This window comes from Tenrec ecaudatus, chromosome 10 (assembly GCF_050624435.1).
Source record: "Tenrec ecaudatus isolate mTenEca1 chromosome 10, mTenEca1.hap1, whole genome shotgun sequence".
Classification (NCBI taxonomy): Eukaryota; Metazoa; Chordata; class Mammalia; order Afrosoricida; family Tenrecidae; genus Tenrec; species Tenrec ecaudatus.
The window spans coordinates 76444073-76467534 of record NC_134539.1 but is presented as its reverse complement, the minus strand read 5'-3'; the positions used below and the strand labels follow the sequence as shown (position 1 = coordinate 76467534).

The window sequence follows — 23462 nt, the reverse complement described above, 5'->3', positions numbered from 1 at the left end:
CCATACAATGATGCTGATTGCAGGAAGATCATAGGCCAGGGGGTGGAAAGTCTTGTGGATCCAGTGGCAGGAGTCTCTACATGGCTCCCCCAGCTCCAGGCTCTAGCTGCACCAACATAGCTTCATCAGGTTTATCATCAGGAATGTCTGGCAGGGAGTGAGCATGTGTCCCACCTCCAGCCAGCTATTGAGCTCCCTAGCACCTCTAACTGAGGTCATCAAGTTGCGACCTGATTGACAGGCTAAACTCCACCCCTTCACTCTTCAGTCTCAAACTGTCAACAGATTACGTACCTACCCCAGTCTGTGAGGGAGGTAGAAGGCAAGCAAGCAAACACACAGAGGTTACTCTTCAACATCTACTTTATAGGTGCTCCTACTGAGGAGCCCCAGAGACCAGTGGTTATGCATTGGGCTGCTGTCCCCAAGGTCAGCAGTTGGGTACCGGCAGCTGCTCCCAAGGAGAAAGATGAGGCTTTTACTCCTGTAAAAAGCTTCAGTCTCGGAAACCCACTGGGCAGTTAGTTCTACCATGTGCATAGGGCTGTCATGAGTCGGACTTAACTCAATGGCAGTGAATCTGGCTATCATTTGAATTATGTCTCCCCCGAGTAGGTGTGGAAGTCTTGGTCCTTGGTTCCGGTGACTGAAAACAGGGTCTGTCTTAGTTGTCTGGCGCTGCTCTAAAGACAGAACTCTCAAGGAGAAAGCAAAGGGGTTTTTTTACCCATAGAAGAATAAATTAATTAAAAGAAAAAAATTTAGAAAGAAAAACCTGTAAATCAAGGTCTGACGTTTGATCTCTAGGCGTGTCCTACAGTCAGGTCCCATGGGGTACCATGTTTGGCCCCAGAGTCTGTCCTTTGTACTCCCTCGGGGGCTCCCTGCTCTGCTCCCATGGTTGCTCTGCCGTACGCTTTTAGTGGTTTGCCTCAGTGTCACAGGGTCAGCCTGGGCCAGTCCCGACACTGAGTCTCCAGCGTTGTCCCCCTTAGGGCCCTGGGCCATTAAGGGACGATGTGTCTCATAGTGGGATCAGCAATATTGTCCATTGGCTGTTCAGAGCAGGGATATCGTCCTCCAGGTCTGATGGGCCAGGATGTGCTCCACTCTCTCTTCCTCCCCCTTCATTTGCTCCCATTTGCTTTGGAAAGCAAATGTTTTGAGAATGATGATGGCAACAAATGTACAAATGTGCTCGACGCAATGGATGAATGTATGGATTGTGATAAGAGTTGTAGGAACCCGCAATAAAATGATTAAAAACAAAACAAAACAAACAAACAAAAAGACAGAAGTCTATGTGCTCCAGGGGAAGGTTTTCTCTCTCTGTTCCCTGGTTCCTAGGAGATCTCCAGGTGGCTCAGCATCTATCTCCTCCCATCTCTGCTTCATACCCAAACTCACTGGCAAGGAGTTGGTTCTGACTCAGAGTGGCCCTAAAGGACAGGGCTGTCCCTATGGGTTTCTGAGGCTGTTTACAGAAGTAGACAGCCTCTTTCTCCCGCAGAGTGGCTGGTGGTTCCGAGCTGCCGGCCTTGTGGTTAGCAAACCATCTGGTAACCTCCTATGTCCTTTGCATTCTCTGCTTAATCAGCTTGGTTCTTATCTCACAGCTGATCAGTGTAAGGCACACCCTACAGTGATTGGACCTCATTAACCTAACAAAGAGAGCCTTATTCCCAAGTGGAATTGAATGCCACAAAATATACAGGGTAATCCCTTACCTCTATATTTATGTATACAATGCAATCCACACAGGCCCACTGAAAATGTTCATTTCACATGAGATCAGCCGAGAGTAGAGTGGGGCCTCAGGAAAGAGAGGAGACTCAGAGAGGTCAAGGAAAGACAGCCCTGCGGAGATGAACCTATCCGCCAAAGACTGCCGAGGCCACCAGAACCTGGGAGAGACAAGAAGGATCTTCCCATCGAGTCTGGGGAAGGCGGGAGGGAGAGAGAACATCCTTCCAGTGCCTGAATTCTGATAGCTATCCCCCAGACTGGGGAGACGATGGAAGCATATTCTTCATTTTGGCAGCTCTAGGAAAAAGGAGGCCTGGTGGCGTCATGGCTATGCATTGTGCTGCACACCACAAGGTCAGCAGTTTGAAACCACCAGCCCCTCTGCAGGGGAAAGATGAGGCTTTCTACTCCTGTCAAGAGTTACAGTCTTGGAAACGCACAGGGGCAGGTCTACGGGATCTAACAGGGTCGCTAGGGGTCAGAATTAATTCCATGGCAGTGAGCTTAGTTGTGGAGGGAAACAAGACAGATGCCTTCGATGCCTAACATGGCTCTGACGTTGAACAAAAGACAGCCTCTGCTCTCAGAGCCCCACATGGTCCATGGAGGGAGGCTACGGTCAATAAGCAAGATGAACAAGGAAATCCAGAGAAGGGAAATGCGGCAGGGTCCAGTCATTCCAAAGGGAGGGGGCCTGGAGGGCTATTTCAGATGAGGTGGCTAGGGATGGCTTCTCTAAGGAGGTGATATCTGAGCTAAGATTGAATGAGAAGGAGCCAGCCGTGCAAAGACTAAGATTGAATGAGAAGGAGCCAGCCGTGCAAAGACTTGGGAGAAGAGAATTCCGTGAAGAAAGGCTTAATGATCCCTGTGTAGTGGTGAGTGTGGGGTACACAGAACTGAAAGGAGGCCGGTGAGGCTGGTTGCAGGGAAGTGATAAGGGACATGGATTAGGGACAAGTGAGGTTAGGGGCCAGCAGGGGTCAGGTCCCAGAGGGCCCCAAGATCATTATGATGAGTTTGGATTTTCTTCTTAGTGTAAAAGTGAAGTAATGTCATGTCATGTGATCTGTTTTAATAATATCCCTCTAGATGGTCGATGGAGATGAAATGGTAGGGAAGACAAACAGAATTAAGGAGAAAAGCTAACATGTTATTATAGCCAGACTCGCGGTGACATTGACTCACCTGGGGTGGTGGCCAGGAGGACGCACAGATCACTGAGAGGTAGACGGACATGGGGAAAGCTAAGAATTAGAAATGACCAACAAGCATGTCACTTTGAGAAGTAGGTGCATCTGACCCAAGCCACGGTCTTCCCAGTCTCTTCATATCCATGTGAAAGTTGGACGTTGAGTCAGGAAGACCAAAGAAGGATCGCCACACTTGGACGATGGAGCTGGAGACCAGCACTGAAAACACCATGGCCTGCTGAAGCACACACAGATCCTTCTGGAAAGCAGCACAGCGACGGCGCTCCTAAGACTGAAGGATGGTGAGACGGTCTCAGGAACTCTGGACATGTGATCAGGAGAAATCAACCCTTGGAAAAGGACGCCATGCTGTGGAAAAGAGGGCCGTGAAAACGAGGAAAATCCTTGACAAGATGGACTGACACGGTGGCTGCCACAACGAGCGCAAACATCACAACAATGAGGATCTGTTCATTCTGTTGTGTACAAGGTCACGATGAGTCAGAACTGACCTCGCAGCACCTAACACGCGCACACATACACACACACACAGACACATACATACACACCAAACTCCCACAGGGAGCTAGACATACTCACAGATTTGTGGGTGCCACCTTTATAAAGCCTCAATGCCCCTGTCTGGGTCCGGAGGCTGCCTTTTTTTACAAGTCCTCTGGGATGTGCAGTGGTGTTTCTGGTGTCCACGCACCCACGTTACGGTGAAGAGGCAAGTGTGACAGAGCGAGCAGGCGATGGGGCAGGAAGTCACCTTGGAGCCTAGTTCAGCTGCAGATGTATTTGGGGGAGTCAACAACTCCAAATGACAGTCAGAACCAACAACAGCCCCACAATAAGCCAGGTTGTCATGAGGAATCAATATCACGATGCTTTTTAAAGCAGCCAGCGAAGGCCTAGGCCATTGCGAAGTATTTAGTGAATGGAGTCAGGCAGGTGCCACTGAAACGTGGGAGCTCCCGGGGCCAGCTCTCCCCTGTCCGACATGCACAGTTGCTACAAGTTGGCATGGACTCAAAGGCAGCGAGGTTGGTTTTGACCATTCCTGTGCAGGGAGCCCCGGGGCATTGTGGGTTATGCACTGGGCTGCTCACCACCAAGTCAGCAATTTAGAATCACCAAGAAGATGAGGCTTCCACTCCTGGAAGGATTTACAGAGTCTGAAACCCATAGGGGCAGCTCTGCTCCGTCCTATAGGGTGGCAATGGGTCAGAATCAATTGGATGCCAGCGAGTTCTTTTGGTGTATCGTCGCTGCATCTGTAGGACAGAATCCACTCTGTACTGATACACATGACCGCCACGCATCAAGTCAACTCCACAGCAACAAAGTACTTGTTGCTGTCAGGTGGATTCCCAGTCACAGGGGCCCTACAGGACAGAGCAGAAGTGGTCCCCAGCCCCTCATCTTTATGGAAACAGATCTTTCTCCTCCTGCTAAGCCACTGCGCCACTATTGCTTCTAGGAGGGTTGTGAAAATTGAAGGGGTGGAGGCTGTGTTCATCCCAACAAGGTGGCAACACTGTACCTCACCTCTCGGTCTAGGGGGCTCAGGATCACACTTCCACCTGGCTGGGCTATCTCGGTTCCCTGGGCACCACTGCCCTCTTCTGGCCATGGCTGGGCTCAACAGCTGCGTCCTTGCACTTGCTTTTGCTGCAGGGGCTTCAAGGTAGGGAGCAAAGTGAGGCCACTTGCCCAGAGAACTGGAGAGCACTAGTATTTGTATCAGAGATTGTCCCACAGGTCTGGTAGTCATAAGCCTTGCTTAGGTGAAATAAGTACCCTTCTTTTGAAGAAATATCATCTCCAGTTTTCTGAGGTGGAAACCTAAGTTTTCATCCTATAAACCATACAGGGTAAGGGCCAGGGTGAGGCTAGCAGGAGGCAGGCAGGAGAGGTGAGGGAACTGGTCTCATTTAACATGTCATGGGGGTGAAGACACATCTACATCGGTGTAGATCCTTAGAGAGGTGTCTGGCACAGGGAAAGTGTCCATAAGTGAGGCTCTTTGTGGGACTGTGGGGGGCAGCCTTTGAAGCGCCACAGGGTTGATGGTTCAAACCCACCCACTGCTCCACCGAAGAACGATCAGGCTTTCTGCTTACATACGATTTCTGGTCTCAGAACCCTGTGGAGGCTCCCTGTGCATGTGGATGGACTCACTGGCAATGGGTTGCTTGATTTTGTTTTCTTTTTCTCTCCTCTTCCTCTTCCCTTGTAAGGGTTGACTTGTGAGACGGTTTCTTATTTTTTCCAAAAGAAATGGAAAAGTCAACCAGCTCACTCAAAAGAGGTGGGAGTGAGACCCAGTGTGTGTCTGGAGCATGGCTGGGTGGGAGGTGCTGGGACTACACTAGCAACTGGGAAAAAGGGCTCTCTTTTGTGTTCAATACAGTGTAGATCTCCCACCTCAGCCCTCCCAGTTCTCCATCCTCCTGGCTTCTCTCGTACAATTAAAAAATCATCAAACTCTTATCAGTTTATTGTTGGAAAGAAAACCTCTTGTCCCATTTCTCAAATATCTATAATCCTAGTAAACAATAAGTGAGATGGTGCGTATGAGGCAGTTTGGGTCAAAGCCATGTGTTATATAGGGTGACATTTTACAATACAGTACTCAGTCGCCCTGATGGCGCTGTGGGTTAGGCATTGGGCTGTTTTAATCGCAAGGTCGGTGGTTCAAAGTCACCAGCTGCTCCCCGGGAGAAAGACGAGGCTGCTCCTGTAAAGACCGACACCCTCCGAAACTCCGTACAGGGTCACTATGAAACTGAATCTACCGCTGGTGGGTAGTGTGTAGTTTTCCACAGGTCCCGCCTACCTAAAAAGCTGCACGGCAATTGGCTCCTCCGTCCCCTCCTTTAACCTGATGAGTACCAATCACCAACAGGGCCGTCGGCCTGAGCGCTCCCATTGGCGGCTTCTCTGGGGCCCCGCCCAGCCCCACCCGGCGAGCGGCGGCGGGGACCGCCTGCGCCTGCGCAAGTCATTGGCGCCAAGATGGCGATGGAGATGCGGCTACCCGTGGCTCGTAAGCCCTTCAGCGAGAGCTTGGGTCGCGAGACGAAGAAGCACCTGGTGGTGCCGGGCGACACGATCACTACCGACACGGGCTTCATGCGGTATGGGGACCTGGGGGCTCGGGACCGCAGCGAGCTGCTGCGGGGCTCTGCACGTGGCCTACCTAGCCCGTAACCCGCGCCCAGGGCCCGGCCCAGAGCGCCCCGCGGGGGCGGGGGGGGCTTCCGGCGCGGGGTGCGTTCGCGGTTGCCCGTGCGCCCGAAGCCCTCGTCCCCGGACTTCTGACGGCTGCTTCCTCTGCCTTCAGCCTGGGGGGATCCGGCGCCGGAGCCTCTTTCCTGTTCCCTCCTGATGTCACTCCGCCTCTTTGGGGCTAAGCGGGATTGGGGGTGTCAATCAGTTATTGTTTGGGTGGAGGGCAGATATTGTGTTGCATGCATCGGGATATACGAGCTTCGGGGTCTAAAGGCAGTGTCGTTCGTTAAAAGAACAGGCTTTTGAGTCAAACCGCTGCTCAAAACCCGCGCCAGACCTGCTGCTCAGGCCCGACAGGACGGAGTAGAACTGCCCCTTTGAGACTTAAAATCTTTACGGGATGAGGGAGCCTCGTCGTTCTCCCGTGGAGTGACTGGTGGGTTCAAACCACGGAGCAGCTCAGTGCTACCCCGAGCCCTGCCACCGTATAGTTCTTGAATGGTGTTTGATCGTTTTTTAAATAGTCACAAACAGGCACATCTCTTAATGTCCAGAAAACAAACCAAACTCACTGCCATTGAGTACTGACTCGATTCTCATAGTGATCTTGTGGGACAGAGGAGAACTGTCCACAGAGTGGATTTCTGTTCTCAGGGGGGAGGTGTGATAGAGAAAGGGACATTTGAAGCAGAAGCAGTGTTCCAGGCCCATCGAGTCGATTCTGACTCAAAGCAACCATGACTAAAGCCAGGCTTTTAAGGCACAGGGGGTCTCTTGGGGGAGAGGTCACCCCAGGTGATACCCTGGCATCTTTTCTATCTGTCTTGTACCAGGGGCCATGGGACCTATATGGGGGAGGAGAAGCTCATCGCATCGGTGGCTGGCTCTGTGGAGAGAGTGAACAAGTTGATCTGTGTGAAAGCGCTGAATACCAGGTGAGGAGACAAGGTGTGTTCTCTTGTGGCATTCCGTGCTTCCAGACCAAGTCTCCCAGCTGCGCTCTCTCAGAATCTGATTCTGAGCCCGCCTCTAGGAAAGGGCATGGAGCGCAGACTACCTCCCTCAGGGCTTTTGCTAGCATTCGGTGAGATGCTACTCAGGGGATCTTGGCACAGAGCTCACCACCAGAAAGGAAGTCGGTGGTGTTGGTACAGTGTGTGTGTGTGGGGGGGGGGGCGGGGAGGAAATGCAGGTTGGGGGGGCGTACCTAGTGGCCACCTTTGGGCTTAGGGTGTGGCCTGGGAAGACCCTGGAGTGGGTCGAGCAGAGGAGGGACCCGATCTGATGGTGGCTTACACGAGGTGGGGCAGCTGCAGAAGTGGGGAGTAGTGATGTGGTTCTGCATGTACTTGGAAGGTAGCGCTGGCAGGTCTCCTGCTGGACTGGTCTGCGGTATGAGTTGGGGGTGCCAGCCCCCCACCACTAATCACGGGTTCAGTAAGCACAATTGTACGGTCGAGACATAAATATTATATTAAAGTCATCGAGCATGAGAGATAAAAGATATTGCAATAATGGAATCAGACACATGGTAGCATTCTCACCTCAGCCCCGCTTGGTGGTCCATGTGGAGAGAGAGGGAAGGGACGGAAGGAAAGGGGAGTGAGGATGGGAGAGGAGAGGGGGAGCCGAGCAAGAGAGATCTCTATTGCTAACCCAGGCCTGTATACTTTTTGGGGGGCGTACAAGCCCACTGATTATAGGTGAGGACATACATCACAGGAAGGGGTTGTACTATAGGTTGTACAGCAATGAGAGGCCGTGGTCTAGGGACATACACACAATAGGAAGAGGAGAGATTGGGTGTATTATACCTGTGACAAGATGGGCGGATCCTAGATTTAGGATGGCAGCTTAACTTTGACCTGGTCTCTGGATCTCCATAGGAACCATTATCAGTAGGGTGAGAACCACCTACAGGAACCAAATCCATGACTGCAGGCGTCCTTAACAGCAGGGATGGGGGGGGGGCATCCACTGCAGTCTGGCCACTGATCGCCCTCTGGGAGGATGCCTGTGAGCATCTGACCTCCCCCTACAGTGGTCATGGATCATGAGAGGCTGGAATCAAGGATGTCTTTCCAGGGTTTCGCCTTGAGCATTGGGGGGGATGAAGTCATTTACTGGGAGGAGAGGAGCAGTTTGCTGGGGTGGGGAGAGGGTCACCGGCAAGCTTAGTTTTGGACTTATGGCTGGAAATGCCTATTAGTCATCTCAAGAAGCCGGGTGGTCAACCGTTGGCTAGACTGGAATGAGTGAGGTCGGCATTGGTGTGTTCACAGCCATCCAGTTGTGCTGAGATGCGCATGGACCGAAAAGAGCAAAGGTTGGAGCACTTCAACATTAGAACCCGAGGGGTGCAGGGCTACTGGGGGCCTGAGGCAGGGAATAGGCTCATTTGACTGGCACGGTGCCTCTTTGCGGGCACCCTATCTCCAAATCTCCACTTTCCTCTTCTGGCTAGTGCAGAGCCCTTAGGACACCCCCCCCACACACACACACACACACTGTACACAACCACGCAACCTAGCCGAATAGGGTTTTCAGCCTTAGTAATCTGCTTGTGATAGTTTAAGCGTGGCTCACGGCCACCGTGTACGCGGAGGGTGTGTGGAGCCCTGTGCTCCTGAAGGTAAGCGCACAGCCTCATCCGACGCGGGAGCGTGCGGAAGGGAAGCCGCTACAGCCCTCATCCACTTGGACGGTGTTTGGTCGTCCTCGTGCAAGGTAGTCTGTTCACTGATGAACTTTTTATCTTTCAGGTATAACGGTGAAGTGGGAGACATTGTCGTGGGGAGAATCACAGAGGTAAAGTGCTATCAGGGTGATTTGTAGCAGATAAAGGCAGGCTGGAGATGTAATGGATGGGGAGGTCATCCTGTGGGCAGCGTTTGATGGTTAGGCCACCTCTGCCGGAAATGCCTGGTTTGCTTCATGCGGGATTGTCAGTCACCTGTGGCGTGGCCCCTCCCTGTGGAGTATGTGTGCAGCGGTGGAATGTCTCTGTAGGTTCAACAGAAGAGGTGGAAGGTGGAGACCAACTCCAGACTAGACTCAGTCTTGCTTCTCTCGTCCATGAACCTTCCTGGAGGAGAGCTGGTAAGGGTCTCCAGCGGGGTCTTGGTAATGCATTGCTTGCTCTCAGGTCAGCCTCGAGACCTGCGCCGCCAGAGAACTCAGCTCTACCCGGGAGCTTGCCTCTTTTGCCCCCCTTTGCCTGCTGTGCCGTGTGCTGCCTGCAGGTAAAGGTTGGGTTTTCCCCTGGCTCAGTCCTCCCGGTGTGGGGAGAGGAGGAGGGGCCACTGTGGGGCGGGATCCCAAAAGAGAGTTGGGAAGAGGAGCCCCAGACCCTTGGTGCAGTTTTCCTTCTCCGGGTCTAGCACCCGTTGCAGTGAAGGGTGCGCTGCAGAGCTGCTTTGAGATGGTTTTTGTTTTGTGAGTGAGGGGCACGGGGGCATTCCAGACGCGATTGCACTCCCTTGTAAAATGCCCCGTTCAGCTGCCTGTGGGGGCCGAGGCTTAGGGTGCTAGGTCCTGTGGACAATGCCGAGACAGGAGACTCGGTTGATTTCTGAAAGCACTCTCAGACTGGCAGGGGCTCTACGAGAGTGAAGCCATGCCCCTGGCAGTGGAAAAATAAACAAGCGTGTAGTTGAACAAAAGGATGGATTAATTTCAGCAAAAGGAGATCAGTAAGTCAATCCTTGGAGGATGGATAGAATTTAAATGGTGCAACTGGAATTGTGAGATAAAGGGAGAGACCGTGAAGTAGGCAGTAGCGTGGTCCTGCTGGGGCAGGGAGGGTTGGCCCGGAGTGTTCAGTGGAGGGAGGGAGGGGGGAGGAAAGGGGAGTTGACAGGTGTGTGCGCTGGAATAGAGGGCTGCCAGGCGTTTACGTTGAGGGCCCAGGTGACGTGCGCGTGCTGTAGTCCTCAGCGGTTGACTTCATAGACCTTGTGGGGCTAGGAGACATGGAGAGAACGGGACGTAAGTAACGGGGTCCTTTCTTTGTGCTTCAGAGGCGGCGATCTGCAGAAGATGAGCTTGCAATGCGAGGTTTCCTGCAGGAAGGGGACCTCATCAGTGTATCCTGCCTGTGGCGCTGGGCCCTGTCCCAGAGATGGTGCCGCTCTGGCAGGAGATCCCTGTAGCCCTGCCCGGCGTCTGGCGGCCCGGTTAAGTGTGCAGGACTCATTCCCTCAGGCTGAGCTCCAGTGTTCTGGGAGCAGGTTTGACTTTTCTTGTACGGAGTGAAAGGGTGTTTCTCATCCAGAAACCCATGACAACCAGAAAGGAGAGGTCTGGTCACAGTGTCTGCTGGAGACAAAAGGAACAGACGGGGACGTGGGGGGTCGGGACTGTGGGGCCGGGGGTGAGGTGGCAGTGGGCTGCTGGTGTTTTCCTTCATCGCTCGGGTCAGGCTGAGGTACAGGCCGTGTTCTCCGACGGAGCCGTCTCCCTTCACACGAGGAGTCTGAAATACGGCAAAGTAAGTTGGGTTCTTGCTCTCCCTGTCTGTTAGCCAAAACGTCACAGCTGACTCTGAGTCCTACAGGCTCTTGTGGAACTCTCACCCGAAGAACCTACTCAGCGCTGCAGCACTCAAAGCTGGCCTCCCACTGTGGCAGCGCTCTCCCAAGGCTGTGCCAGGACGGTCAGAGTTCCCATGGTCTCGTGGGTCAGGAGCATTATAACGGACGACAGTCTCATCCCTTTCCCGCGCGAACCCCTAGAACCTGTGGACCAGGAGGCTCTAGTCACTGCAGCTGCTAGAGCAGCAGTTCTCAGCCTTCCTCATGCCGCGACCCTTTAATGCGGTGCCTCAGGTGGTGGGGATCTCCAACCAGCAAATTAGTTTCATTGCTACTTCATAACTGTAATTTTGCTACAGTTAGGAATCAGCCACCCCTGTTAAAGGGTTGTCCCCACCCCACCCCCAGGGGTCGCGACCCACAAGTGGAGAACCCCGGTTCTAGAGGCATGCTGCAGATTTGCCCCAGGTCAGGGCTGAGATGCAGTTCTTGGAACGAAGGGAGTTAACTGCCTGTCTCAGCCCTTAGTGAGACATATGATCAATAAAATGGGTCTTATTTCTAGGAAAGATTAATTTATCCCTGGAGTGAGTACCTGGATTTCTCATAGAAGGGTACGTTAGTGAAGCTGTTTATGTTAAGATGGCATACGCAATAAAGTTATGGCTTTATTAGTTTCTTGGCCTTATTGGTGTGGAACTCCCTGAGGGGGATGGCCATCACCACGACATCCAAGTCCCTGCAATGAGAGCCAGATGCACCCTGCAGATACTGCCTTCCCCAGGCCCCGGCACACATCTCACATGTGCGACAGCCGGTGCAGTTAAAGGTGCCTTCCAGTGTCATGGGTAGACTCTCAGACCCAACAGGAAGCTCAAACCCAAGTCCTCGGTACTGTCTTCTAGCTCATCAGTGTAATGACCACTGCAGGGGAACTTAGAGAATTAACAACTGCCTTCTCAGAATGTTTTCATGTCAGCTGAGTGGTCCTCCTACAGTGATTTGCTGCCCCCCCCCCTCTGTCCAGCTAGGCCAGGGAGTTTTGGTCCAGGTGTCCCCCTCCCTGGTCAAACGGCAGAAGACTCATTTCCATGACTTGCCGTGCGGTGCCTCTGTGATTCTGGGGAACAACGGCTTCATCTGGATCTACCCGACGCCTGAGCACAAAGATGAGGAGGCTGGGGGCTTTACTGCCAACTTGGAGGTGAGTCAACCCCACTACTGGTGGTAACAGCCCTTGATGCGGAATGTGAGTTTCGACTCCTGTTCCTGCTGCAGTCTGAGTGGGGTGGAATGTCCCAAGTGTGAGCATTGTAGTGCCGCCTCTCCTTTGGGGGCGTTGGAATTGGTCTGTTGGCAAAGGTGATAAAATTGCACACACTCAAGAACCATGGAAGAAAGTGTCCTTTTACACCCCCATCCCCCTACCCCAAAGTTAGCTGTTGGGTGTTCGAGACTAATCCAGCCCACGTCATGAGTGGTTTCTGGGGTTGACCGACCACGCACTCACTTTGGTTTTCACTTTCCTTCCCGGCGTCCACTTGACAGCCTGTATCCCTTGCTGATCGAGAGGTGATATCCCGGCTTCGGAACTGCATTGTGTCCATGGTAACTCAGAGGATGCTGCTGTACGATACGAGCATCCTGTACTGCTATGAAGTGTCCCTCCCACATCAGGTACTCCCCCAGGGCTTCCCGCGCCACGCTGCTCTCGGGGCAGCCTTTGGGTACTCACTCCCACGCACCAGTGTGGCCACAGGCCAGTCTCCAAGATGCCTCTGCCTGACCACCAGTCTGATGAGTGTCTGGGAGACCTGCCCCTAGATGCGCATGATGGCCTCCATGTCTAGTGCAGGTAAATGTTTAGCTGTGAACCTGACAGGCAGCTCTTTCACTGGAGAAGAGACCTGGTGATGTGCCCTCTGGAGGATTACAGCAGAGGGCACCATGTGGGCCAGTCTGCTCTGCCGTCGGGTCCCTGGGAGTCCGAATTCACTTGACAGTGTGCAGCAACTGCATTGACATCAGAATTTAGGGTGCTGGACTTCATCTTGGCCCTTCCAACTGTACTGAATGCCAGAGAAGCATCTTTGCTCCAGTCAGCTGTATCCCACAGCGTGTTACTAAGCTGCTCCTTGCAGATCCTGCCTTACAACACTTGACCCCTGATAAAAGCAGCGAATGCAGGAGGTTTATATGAACTGTGCTGGGTGATCTGCTTGTGGTTGGTTTCTGGGTGAATGCGTTTCCTTTTTTTTTTTTTTTTCAGATCAAAGATATCTTAAAGCCAGAAATCATGGAAGAAATTGTGATGGAAACACGCCAGAGGCTGCTAGAACAAGAAGGCTGAGGCATCTGAAGGGCAGGACCATGTGCACCTGAACCTGGCTGGACCCGTCTTGAAAGTGACGCATCTGGTTTACGGTCCCTCTGAGTGGCTCAGGGGAGAACGTCATCACTGGGTCTGCTCTGGCAGCTGTGGGGTTGCCTCCAGTCTACCCCCTGCTTCCTTCTAAGACAAAGGCCAGGATAGAAGGTACCCGGTACATATACCCCTCTGCTGGGCCCAGCCCCGTCCACTCACAGGTGGTGTCCGGTCTTTCGGAGCATTCAGTCTTCCAGAGTGATGTGGCCTTCTGTCCTGGAATCATGAGGATCCTTTGTCCTCCATTTTATGCCCTTTAAAATGTACAATGCCATTCTTGGGTTGCCCCTATGAAAACATGGCATCTCTGACCCAACCCCACATCGTCGTCTTTTACACACACACACACACACACACACATCAAGTATAGGAACAGCATTCCAGCTATCCTTGAGCACGGGAAAGCTCATCTGGTCAAAGGAAGAATAAAGTGAATCAAGCAGTTGTTTGCTTGGTTGGAACATTTTCCTCATTGAATATTCTTTTCTGGTGAGCACTGTACATACACCTGCCCAGGCTGCTTTACTCTCTGCTCTCCCTGTGAGGGGTGGTTTGTAAGAAGCACTGTCTCACAAAAAACTGAAGGAGTGTCCTGGACCCATGGAATTTTGAGTGTTCTGAAAAACAACAAAGTAAGAAAAATGGAAGCAAAAAAGGAAAGGCTGCTTTCTTCTGATAATTGAAGCAGTAAGGCATTAACTTGAGTTAATTCAGGGCTAAGAGAAAAACTAAGAAATATGGGACAAATAAAAGCAAATAGGGAATATGGAGATTCCTTTGCATTTTCTGACTAAAAGTGGGGTCCTTGTGTAGGTTGGGATAAAGCTTTCGTGGTGTGGTGGGTGATGCCCATTGTGTGACCTTTCCAGCTGCCTTCTGCTCCTACGACAGCAAACAACCTGGGGAACCCTGTACAGGGTCACTGTCGGAATTGTGTGGATGGATGTGTGTGTGTGTGGGGGGGTGTGTTTAAAGTGCTGTTTATGTGAAATAATGTAAAGTCATAAACTATTTTCTGTCACAAATGTGCAAACCCATTGGTTTCTGTTTTTGTGTTCTTTGTACTAATTGGGAGCTGCGTGTAATAGAAACAGACTTAGTGATATAAATTCCTCAGACTGTTCCCAACCATACTGGAGTTGCCTAAGGACAACTAACCTTAGGACAGTTTCACTGGTCCCTATTTGTGAACACTACTCAGCATTGAAGAACCAAACACAAACTCGGTCCCAGTAAGTCTTCCTTCTCACAGCAACCATTTAGGACAGTAGACCTGCCCTTGCAGGATTCTAAGGTTGTACAGAAAGCCCCCCTTTTCTCCCGTGGAACCCAAGCTGCTGACCTTGTGGTCAGCAAGCCAACTCCAGCTCATACGCCGCCAGGGATGCTGGTTGGAAGCACAGGTCGGCGCAGTTTCAGCACTTCCTTTTAGAACTACTCAGCAAGCAACTTGACCTGTCTTTCCCATCCTAGCTGGCAGGCTCATCAGTGCTCCCTGGGCTGTGTGTCATTTTAGATTGCTCCTGTGTCGTGAGACTACTGTCCAGTCTCACAAGACGAGGGAACAGGAGAGGGGTTCTGCGTCCCAGGTTTGGATTTCACAAGGGCTACGAGAGCCCTGGTGGTGTGGATGAGCAGGTGGTGATTTGCGAACCTAAATGATGGCAGTTCAAAGCTACCAGCTGCTCCTGGGAAAGCCGATGAGGCTGCTCCCATATGACTCGGAAACCCTATCAGTCGGAATCAGCTTGGTGGCTGTGGGCTTTGTTTGGTTCTTACAGTAAGTCAGTGGAAGTTTATCCTTATCACTTGATCTCTCCCTGGGTTCCAGGCATAGGCTGCTCCTTCAATTCTGAATGGTGATTTTCTACTAAAGATAGGTTTGAAAGCTCCTTGGTGATTATTTTCTGTGGCCCACTAGAGGGCACTCAATTATTAAGTGTAATTCCAAAGCCCAAATCCATTGCCATTGAGTCAGTTCTGACTCGGCTGGCCTTATATTCACTTTTAGAGGCTGTAAGTAAGTCTTCACAGGTGTGGACGAGCCTCATCTTTCTCCTGAGGAAGGCCTGCTGAGTTTGAACCATCAATCTGCAGTTAGCGCTCCAATGCTCTAACCCACCGTGCCACAATGTTCCTTAAGTATGATTCCGGTAGGTAGAAAACAGGAAAGCAGAAAATGTGCATTCGTACTGAATTCCTTTAGCAACCTGGTGGTTCCTGTGCTTTATGAAAGAGAGAAAAAAATAGACTAAATTGAATCACTTCTAATGAAAATGATAGAGCTTAAAGGGATTTAGTCAACATTTGGTAACATTTATCTCTGACAGGCATTTGCTGGGCTCTGAATCTAATTTTCAGTTCTCAAAAGTATTCTTTAGTGTTATCCAGCGAGTGAAAGCATACAGTACCTCTCTAGAGAACAATATTACAGTCGGCTAGGGGCTCAGAACTAATAAGGCAAAAATAAAGACGAATAAGCTTTTCGGTGAAATGACAGCTGATCTTTACACCAACTATCATGAAGCATATGGAGCCCTGGTGGTGTGGGTATATGTTGGGCTGTGATCCGCCTGGTCAGCAGTTCAAAACCACCAGCAGCTCCACTGGAGAACGACTGGACTTTACTCCTATAAACATTTGTAGTCTTGGAAACCCACTCCCTATGAGTCAGCATTGACTTGTTGGCAGTGAAGATGAGTATCGTGACACATAGACTCTGTGCTGTGGGAAATACAAAGACTCTAGTTTGGTCCTCATGCTGCCCATGGGAAGGAAGCAGACATGACCATCCTCTTCTATGAATGAGAAATACTAAGGTAAATCAAGTATTGCAATAAAATTATAGACAACTTTAAGTGATCAAAATGTGAGGTTCTTGATTCTTGTCATCCTCAGTACTGTACGCTTCAGGCAGGACCTCCATCCCTCATCTTTCCCTGAAGATACACTGAGTTATAGCCAAATGGCAGTGTTGGCGTCCGCAAGGGTCTCAAATTGTGTTTCTTTTGAATGCTCTTAGTTCTGAGAACACAGCGGTATGAAGAGACAAGAGAAGGGCTGTAGGGGCTGGATGAAATGCTCACAGGAGTCTGCTGCCTCCCAAGCATAAGCAGGTGTGTTGTCACAATGAAACCTTCCTCAATGCAACATTCCTGGCATTTCCCTCATCAATGCTGTTCTTAAAACTTCATAAGGCTCTGAGGTGATCTGTCCCCTGCAGGAAAATCAGTCAAGATTGTCCCATTGGGAATAAAAAAATCAGCTCCTATAATTTGAGCTGACCTTTGTAGCTCAAAACTGGCCTGACAAATTCCCTCAGAAGTTACTGTTTAGATTGGATCTTGTTCTCTGGATTTTTATTGATAAATTGAAGACTCATTTGCAGTTACAATTTTTTTCCACAAAGTCTTCTTCATTGGCTTTGATCTTGCTTAAGAGACTGATAGGAAGATTAGTTCTTTGAATGAGCTGATCTTCCTGCAATGCGTTTGGCACCCATTAACATGACAGCTTGCTGAGGTCATGGTGTTTGCTTACAATTGAAAATGATCCAGAACCAAGTGCGATTCCATCAAAAGTCGTTACCACACAGGAGTGCTAATTCTACAGGCTTCCACCATTTCTGGACTTGCCACAGATTCTTTTAGTGAGACTGCTGCTCTTCCTTCTCTTAGCTGAGATACTAGATCCATTGAAAGACTTTAAAAAAAAAAATACTTGTATTGGGGGCGCTTACATCTCTTTCACAATCCATACATTCATCCAGTGTGCCAAGCAATTTGCACATTTGCTGCCATCATGATTTTTAACGCATTCTCTTTCTCCTTGAGCCCGATACTTGTTCCCCGTTGCTTCCCCCTCCTTCCCCCACCTACCCTCCCTCATGAATTCCTGATAAGTTATAGAGTATTATTTCCAAATCTTATATTGTCCTCTGTTGCCCCTCACCCACTTTTCCATTATTCATCCGGGGGGTTCTAGATTTATCTTTGTGATGGATTCCCCCTTTCTCCCCAAGCCATCCCCTAACTTCCTGGTATCTCTGTTCTCATTGTTGGCCCTGAGGGGTTTGATGTATCCTGGATTCCCTGTGTTGCGGGCTCTTATCTGTAGCAGTGTGCATGCTCTGATGTAATCTGATTTGTAAGGTAGAATTGCGGTCATGATAGTGGGGGGGAAGGAAGCACCAAAGAACTAAAGGAAAGTTGTGTTTCATCGCTGCTATACTGCCCCCTGACTGGCTGTCTCTTCCCTGTGACCCGCTGTGAGGGCATGTCCAATTGTCTTCAGATGGGCATTGGGTCTCCGTGCCCTCCCCACACACACACATTCACCTTGGGGCATGGTTTTGTTCTGGGTCTTAGATGCCTGACACCCGATTGCATCGACACCTCGTGATCACACAGGCTGATGTGCTTCCATGCGGGCTTTATTGCTTCTCAGCTAGATGGCCACTTGTCTTCAAGCCGGGCACCATCAACTTTCTTCACATTTTCTTATGCACCTATTTTGTCTTCAGCGATCATGTCGGGAAGGTGAGCAACACAGAATGCCGGATTGTTAGGACAAAGTGTTCTTGTGTTAAGAGTGTACTTGAGTCAAGGCCCAATGTCCACCTGAAAGACTTGTTTTATATGGAATAGCATTCCCATAAACTTGTTGCAAAGCTTCAGTGGTTTGGAAAACGTCCACTTGAGTTTTGTTAAAAATTTGGTACTAGCATTGACCTCAAAATTGTCATCATCCTCCCCCACCCCACCCCCCAAAAAAACAAACCCAGGGCATAGAAAGTATCTTTTTTGAAGGCACTTTAAGGAAAATAAGACACATGTATCCAAACCAGTCAGGGTGCAGTGTAGCAACGATGAAACATACAACTTTCCTCTAGTTCCTAAATGCTTCCTCCTCCCCCACTACTATGATCCCAATTCTACCTTACAAATATGACTAGACCAGAGAATATACCCTGGTACAGATAGGAACTGGAAACACAGGGACTCTAGAGCAGATGATCCCTTCAGGACCAGTGGTGTGAGGGGAGATACTGGGAGGGTAGAGGGTGAGTGGGTTAGAAAGAGGAAAGCGATTACAAGGATCTACATGAGACCTCCTCCCTGGGGACGGACAACAGAAAAGTGGGTGAAGGAAGACGTCGGACAGGGCAAGATATGACAAAATAATAACTTATAAATTATCAAGGATTCATGAGGGAGGGGGGAGGGAGGGGAAAAATGAGCTGATGCCAGGGGCTTAGGTGGAGAGAAAATGTTTTGAGAATGAGGAGGGCAGTGAATGTACAAATGTGCTTTACACAATTGTATGTATGGATTGTGATAAGAGTTGTATGAGCCCCTAATAAAATGAGTTTTTAAAAAGGGCACGTGTACTACTGAGAGAACACGTCTGCAACCATCCACTGCATGCAGAGGCATGTGTAAGCATGTTGGGGATAAAAGTGCAGGTCTGAACTGGAACCCCAGTAGCGATCCTTTTGGACTTCCTCCTCTATCTCCAAGATTTCGAAAGGTATTAAAGCCCTTCTTTAGAGAACCCATGGAAAGGCTTTAGATTCAGAAGTTGAAATGGCTAACCTGGAGTGTTAGCTTTTTATATTTGCTGTCCCTTTTCCATGAACGCTCCATGAGGAAAGGAGGATATCCCCCGCCCCCCACTGATACATTCCAGAGGAACCCTTGCGGTGTAGTGGTGATGTGCTTGGCTGCAATTCGCAGGGTCAGGTGTTCAAAACCACTCCTTGGGAGAAAGATGGGGCTTTCTACTCCCACCAACAGTGACAGTCTTGGAAACTCAGGGACAGGGCAGTTCTACCCTGTCCCACAGGGTCGCCAAGAGTCAGCATCGACTTGACGGCAGTGAGTTTGGTTTGGTTTCTTGGATATATCCCAGCACGTAGAACAGTGCTGGCAACAGAATGGGTTCTCAAGAAATGCATTCCAATGAATGGTAAGTAACATGTATTAGAAAGAGATCTGATCTGATTGCCCAATTTTAAGCTAAATCGGGGAATGATGATCTACAAGATGTGGAAGAAATTAAAACAAATTTTCCCCAAAGGAAAGGGGAGAGAGGGATCAGGATAATGGGAAAATAATGAGGACCAAGTGTGTTAAAATTAACATTTGCTTTCTACTTGAGCCTCTGGCATCAGCTCGTTTTTTCCCCTCCCTCCTCATTCCTGCCTCTCTCATGAACCTTTTGATGATTTAAAAATTATTATTTTGTTATATCTTATACTGTCCGATGTCTCCCTTCACCCTCTTTTCTGTTGTTCCCCCTTTCTACCCTACCTTCCCTCTACCCTCCCGGTATCGCCATTCTCACCACTGGTCCTGAAGGGATCATCTCTCCTGTATTCCCTGTGTTTCCGGTTCCTATCTGTACCAGTGTACATCCTCTGGCCTAGCCAATTTGTAAGGTAGAATTGGAATCATGATAATGGGGTGGGGGGGCTGGGGGCTGGGAGGAAGCATTTAAGAACTAGAGGAAAGTTATATGTTTCATCGGTGATACATTGCACCCTGACTGGCTCGTCTCCTCCCTCGACCCTTCTATAAGGGGATGTCCAGTTGCCTACAGATGGGCTTTTGGACCCCAATCTACACTCCCCCTCTTTCACAATGATATGCTGTTTTGTTCTTTGATGCCTGATACCTCATCCCTTAGACACCTCGTGGTCACACAGGCTGGTGTGCTTCTTCCATGTGGACTTTGTTGCTTCTGAGCTAGATGGCCGCTTGTTTACCTTCAAGTCTTTAAGACCCCAGATGCTATATCTTTTGATAGCTGGGCACCATCAACTTTCTTCACACATTTGCTTAAGCACAAGTCTTCAGTGAGTGTGTCGGTAAGGTGAGCGCATCATGGAATGCCAATTTAATAAAACAAAGTGTTCTTGCATTGAGGGAGTACTTGAGTGGAGGCCAAATGTCCATCTGCTACCTTTATACTAAACCTAAAAATAAATGCATGTAGATCTATTTCCCCATCATCATATATAAATATATTTACATATGTGCATGCCTGTATTTAGAGCTCTATTGTATTGGGCAGGGTTCTCTAGAGAGACAAACCAGATTGCTAGTAATTATATATAAATATATTTATAAGGATAGATATATAATTCAAGAAATAAACCGTTAAATAATATACAGATAGATAATACAAGAAATTAACAGTTAAATTTTAAAGTAGTGAGATACTAGCAGTCCTTCAAGTTTTGAGAGCTGCCAGGTACCAGTTTTTTTCTGTAGAGAGAGCTGGGCTATATATACCCAGGCAGCAAACTGCAGGGCAGGTCCCCAACTGTCATCAACTGTCAGTCCCCAGCTCCAGAGATGAACATTCCAATCGTGTGGGCTTAAAGGGACCTCAACTTACAGCGACACAGTCCACAGGCTAGGCATCCCACAGGTAGTGTACCCCTTTAAACTGAGGCACAGAACAAGCAAGCCATTTATCCCTCTGCCCTTCAGTTAATCCTACTTGTGTTTATCGGCCAGGCTGGCACAATAAACTATAGCATCTATCAATGCCCTTTGCCTCCTAGTTCTTTCCTCTATTTCCTTTTACTTTCTTCTTGTCCCACTATCATGCTCAGCCTTTTTTGAGTTTCAGTAATTTCTGTTACATTGCCCTCGATCAATCCCAACTAGGCCTCTTATACCTTCCTTGCCACTGATTGTGGATCACTTGTTGTTCCCTTGTCCCTGGGTTGGTCAACACCTCCTTTCCCCCACCTCCCCTTCTCCCATGTACCCCGGGAACCATTGGTCCTGTTGTTTTCTCTTCCAGACCATTCCTTCAGCCTATCTTATCTAGAAAGACCTCAGAGATAATAATATGCACACAAAAAATACAGCAAAACAAAGCGACAAAAGAAAACAAAATGATGACAACAAAAAACTAATGACAAAAAAATTCATTTTTTTTAAAAGAGAGAGAAAAAAAGAAAAACCTGTAAATAGTTCAAGGTCTGGTTTTTGACCTCTAGGAGTGTCCTCCGGTCGAGTCGGATGGGACGCCACACCTTGGCCCCAAAGTCTATTCTTGGCACTCCCTCAGGACTTCCCTGCTTTGCTCCCCCACCACCTCTGCTGCATACACCCTGAGTGTTTTGCCTCAGTGTGGTGGGGCCAGACCAGGCCAATCCCAACACTGTGTCTCCAGTGTTGTCCCCTATAGGGCCATGGGTCAGCAAGGGACGTTGTGTCTCATAGTGGGGCCAACTAGATGGTCTACTCTGTGCACTGGCTGTTCTGAACGGGGTTATTGTCCTCATGGTTTGGTGGGTCAGGATGCGCTCCACTCTCTTCCTCCCCTTTCATGTGCTCCCATGTGTTCTGATCAGACATGTCCCTCTCCCTGAGATGCAGCTTCAGTGCTGTCCTCTGAAATAAATTCTTCCTGGGGGAATACTTCTATTTTTATGGATGAATGTATTTACACACGGACACCACTATGCTTATCCCTCTATCCATAGCTTTGCTTCCTAGATCATTCCTGTTTCCTTTTACCTTCCTTCTACCCCACCGTCATGCATAGCACCATTTTCTAACCCAGCAGAAATAGTTCTGAAATAAGTCAGTCATGTTGGGTTAATCAGCCCACGTATAGCAGCTGAATACACACTTATGATGGTGCGGTGGTTTCAGTAGCAACTTCTGAAAAATCTACTGTGTAGTATGATGTCAATGGTTATTTGATACTGAATTGGTAAAGGAGAGAAAACAAGATCTGTATGATGGGGAGACCTTTCTTAGAAATTAGTATATTTTGACTAGGTGCAACTCGAAGGCACGGAGAGTAAAGAATAGGAGGCCAGGGTGTTTTTCAGTTGTGGAAGATGGGTTATGACAGGTGTCCTTGGTGTTTCTGGATCACTGACTATCTGTAGAGTCCTGCTAAGCCCAATGATCTGGACTTTTTCGCGAATAACATGGTGGGTATTTTTATGTGAATACAAGTGAAATAAAATTTAATTTTAAATACAGGGCAGATGATCCCTTCAGGACCAGGGGTGTGAGTGGCAATACTGGGAGGGTAGAGGGAGAGGGGGTTGGAAAGAGGGAACCGATTACAAGGATCTATCTGTGACCTCCTCCCTGGGGGACGGACAATAGAAAAGGGCATGAAGGGAGACGTTGGACTGGGCAAGATATGACAAAATAATAATGTATAAATTATCAAGGGCTCATGAGGGAGGGGGGAGCAAGGAGGAAGGGGAAAAAAGAGGACTTGATGCAAAGGGCTTAAGTGGAGGGCAAATGCTTTGAAAATTATGAGGGCAAAGAATGTACAGATGTGCTTTACACAATTGATGTATGTATGGATTGTGATAAGAGTTGTATGAGCCCCTAATAAAACAAAAACATTTTTTAAAAAAAGAAAAGAAATTTAATTTTAAAGGTTCTTCCAACTCGAACATCTATGATTACGCTTGGCAGTGCCTTGGAGAGAAGTGCTATTGCTGAATGAGTGAGCCTACTGATCGATACCCAGAGACAACTAACAATTGCATTTGTTCCCAGTATGTCAGATGCTTTTCAGCTAGATTTTTCTTCACTAGCTCTGATATTTTCCACTCATTTGTCATTTTATCCTATTGTGATGGATGGAAGCTATGCCACCGGCATTTCAAATTTTGGTAGCGTTATCCATGTGGACCATTTTCCTCAGAGCTTCCAGACAAAGGCTAGGAAGAAGGACCTGGTATGATCCACTTCTAAAAAATCTGACCAATGAAAATCTTAGGGATAGCAGTGGGGCGGGCATTGATACAGTGCCAGAAGAGAAGGCCTTAGGCTGGAAGACATTTAAAGTATGATCAGGGACCCACCTTCCCGACATGATCACTGAAGACAGACGTGTGTGTAAGCAAACGTGGTGAAGAAAGCTGATGGTGCCCGGCTATCAAAAAGATATAGCGTCTGGGGTCTTAAAGGCTTAAAGCAAACAAGTGGCCATGTAGCCCAGAAGCAACCAAGCCCACACGGAAGCAGCACATCAACATGGGTGATCGTGAAGGGCAGAGGAGACCAGGTTATCAAACAACAAAGGGTGGTGGTGGGAATCACATCACTATGAATGAGGGGGAGTACGTGATGGGGACCCAATGCCTATCTGTAGACAGCTGGACATCCCTTCCAGAGGGGTAGTGGGGAGGAGATGAGTCACTCAGGGTTCAGTGTAGCAACAATGAAACTCAAAACCTTCCTCTGGTTCCTGAATGCTTCCTCCCATCCCAATTATCATTACCCCAATTCTACCTTGCGGACCTGATTATACCAGAGGATGCACAGTGGTGCA

The 23462-nt window shown here is 49.2% G+C and overlaps 1 protein-coding gene across 1 annotated transcript; it reads left to right on the top strand.

Moving 5' to 3' along the window:
• The first annotated feature begins 5952 nt into the window (after positions 1 to 5952).
• EXOSC2 (exosome component 2) lies at positions 5953 to 13594 on the top strand. The gene is made up of 9 exons (XM_075560626.1): positions 5953 to 6082; positions 7010 to 7111; positions 8939 to 8984; positions 9186 to 9275; positions 10196 to 10261; positions 10597 to 10665; positions 11736 to 11912; positions 12257 to 12385; positions 12978 to 13594. The coding sequence occupies exons 1-9, from the start codon at positions 5961 to 5963 to the stop codon at positions 13056 to 13058; spliced, it is 882 nt and encodes a 293-aa protein (XP_075416741.1). The 5' UTR covers positions 5953 to 5960; the 3' UTR covers positions 13059 to 13594.
• The last annotated feature ends 9868 nt before the right edge of the window (positions 13595 to 23462 follow it).

Coding starts and splice junctions, on each gene's coding strand:
- EXOSC2 (XM_075560626.1), top strand. CDS start 5,961: ATGGCGATGGAGATGCGGCTACCCGTGGCTCGTAAGCCCTTCAGCGAG. Junction 11,913..12,256: donor GCTTTACTGCCAACTTGGAG/GTGAGTCAACCC, acceptor TCCACTTGACAG/CCTGTATCCCTTGCTGATCG. Junction 12,386..12,977: donor AAGTGTCCCTCCCACATCAG/GTACTCCCCCAG, acceptor TTTTTTTTTCAG/ATCAAAGATATCTTAAAGCC.